The following is a 1913-nucleotide window of genomic DNA, read 5'->3' on the forward strand; positions in this document are numbered from 1 at the left end:
CTCATCAATTACCCTCAGAAGTCAAATATTTGCAACAAAATAAAACAATCATATTGCGTTGCAATCAGCTGTTCAGAAAATGTGCCAAAAAAATTAATAAAAATAAAAAATAAATTAGCATCCCATTGGCCAACAAGATTGCATAGTAATAGATGCAAAACCTTGAGAGCTAAAGAGGCGTAGGAAAGGCAAATACTCATAAGTTAAAATTCCTTATCACTTGACCCACAGGTTATTGCATAAAGATGGCTTACATGTGGATGTTCAGCATTAAAAGGTGGAATTCCTACAAGGAGCTCAAAAAGAATGACACCCACAGACCACCAATCAGCTGTTGCGCCTAAAAGAAGAAAATCACAGAGAGATAAAGACAACCTCAGAATTATTAACAGAAAAAGCATTAAACATCACCTGATTACTCATATTGAAATATAAAATTTATCATGATATAGATTCAGACCATGTCCTGTGCCCAAGAGTATCTCTGGTGCCAAATAGTCGGGGGTTCCAACAACAGCATGTTTTTGCCGCTGTTCTCTTTTGACCGATGATTGCGCAGCAGAAGCTTTTGGTTTATCGTCCCCAAGAAAAGCAGGCAGACCAGATAAGTCATCTGTACTGTTTATAAGACCAACTTTGGAGAGCCCAAAATCTGTCAACTGCAACAGTATGGATTTGATTTGTAAAAACTGAAAAATACATTGTTAGATTGCCATAGTAGGACAATTAGAGAATCGAAAAGCAAAAAGTCAAAAAGATCTAGTCTTCAACAAGGTCCTTAATATGACAGATCTGCTAAACTTGTGCTGGCAGGGCAAGCAATCTTGAGGGTTCAACTCAAGTAAGTACCAGTGTTTGAATCTTGTCTTCAGGTGACTGAAAGTCATGAAGAAGGCATCCAATCTCATTAAATAGGTGACAGCGAGTATAGGTTACTAAATGTTCTAAAGTGTTTGATTGTCTCATACATATATGTCCATCAAATTTGAGGGGAAAACTTGATCCTAGGGCCATTAAATGTGAATTCTTAGTCTCCTCCTCGACATTAAAAGGGTATGAATGCTATCACCCCTTCCCCCAACATACAAAAAAAATTGTGGATGTCAATTTTGTGGAGAATCGATACTAGAGGACACCTATACTCAATGCGACAATGAGACTGAAATTGAAGATAAGTTGTAAAAGAATAGATATCTAACAAAATGTTGATAATAAAAATGTCACAATTATGAAGTAGTCCCTCTGTTTCATGTTACTTGTCAATCACCTTTTGGCACCAAGTTTATGAAATATTACTTTCACGCTTACAATTTAAAACTTCATTTGTGCCCTCCACTTTTTTCCACATGTTTTGATGTGAGTTTGAACATCAAGACACATTCTTCCCTCAAATTTCAATTACTAACTTTTCATGAGCAATGTAGGAATGAAAATATAAATCATTTTTTATTCTAGGAATGGTGACGTTTTTCGAAGTCGTCTAAAAATCGAAATGTCTCAGATAACATGAGGAGGGAATATAAGTAAAACTTTTATATATTGACCTTGATGTGACCATCTGGACCTATCAGCAGGTTGTCTGGCTTCAAATCCCTATGAATGACATTTAATGAGTGCAAATACTCTAAAGCAAGAACCTGAAAGAAACAGATAAATATATATCCATAATTGAGGAGAAGAACTGAAAATAGCAATCGGCGTCTGTAATTTAATGCAAGATTATTAACAGTCCTTACAACTTCTGCAATATATATACGTGCCACATCTTCCTCCAAGCAGCCTAAGTTCCTCAGCAAAGAGAAAAGATCTCCTCCATTTAAGTACTCCATTACCAAATAAAGATTTTCCCTACACGTGAAAGAATAGAAAAACCGGACCTGTACACAACCATACAATAAATTAGTAAACGAAGT

The 1913-nt window shown here is 35.8% G+C and overlaps 1 protein-coding gene across 1 annotated transcript; it reads right to left on the reverse strand.

Moving 5' to 3' along the window:
• Nucleotides 1-254: 254 nt before the first annotated feature.
• LOC111379913 (probable serine/threonine protein kinase IRE) lies at nucleotides 255-1872 on the reverse strand (the record flags this gene model as incomplete). The annotated part of the gene is made up of 4 exons (XM_023003355.1): nucleotides 1737-1872; nucleotides 1545-1637; nucleotides 461-659; nucleotides 255-340 (listed from the first exon to the last, which is right to left on the reverse strand). Coding segments are annotated over exons 1-4 (471 nt in total), but the record flags the coding sequence as incomplete, so codon positions are not given.
• Between the last annotated feature and the right edge of the window lie 41 nt (nucleotides 1873-1913).

Source organism: Olea europaea, unplaced genomic scaffold (assembly GCF_002742605.1).
Source record: "Olea europaea var. sylvestris unplaced genomic scaffold, O_europaea_v1 scaffold20609, whole genome shotgun sequence".
Taxonomy (NCBI): Eukaryota; Viridiplantae; Streptophyta; class Magnoliopsida; order Lamiales; family Oleaceae; genus Olea; species Olea europaea.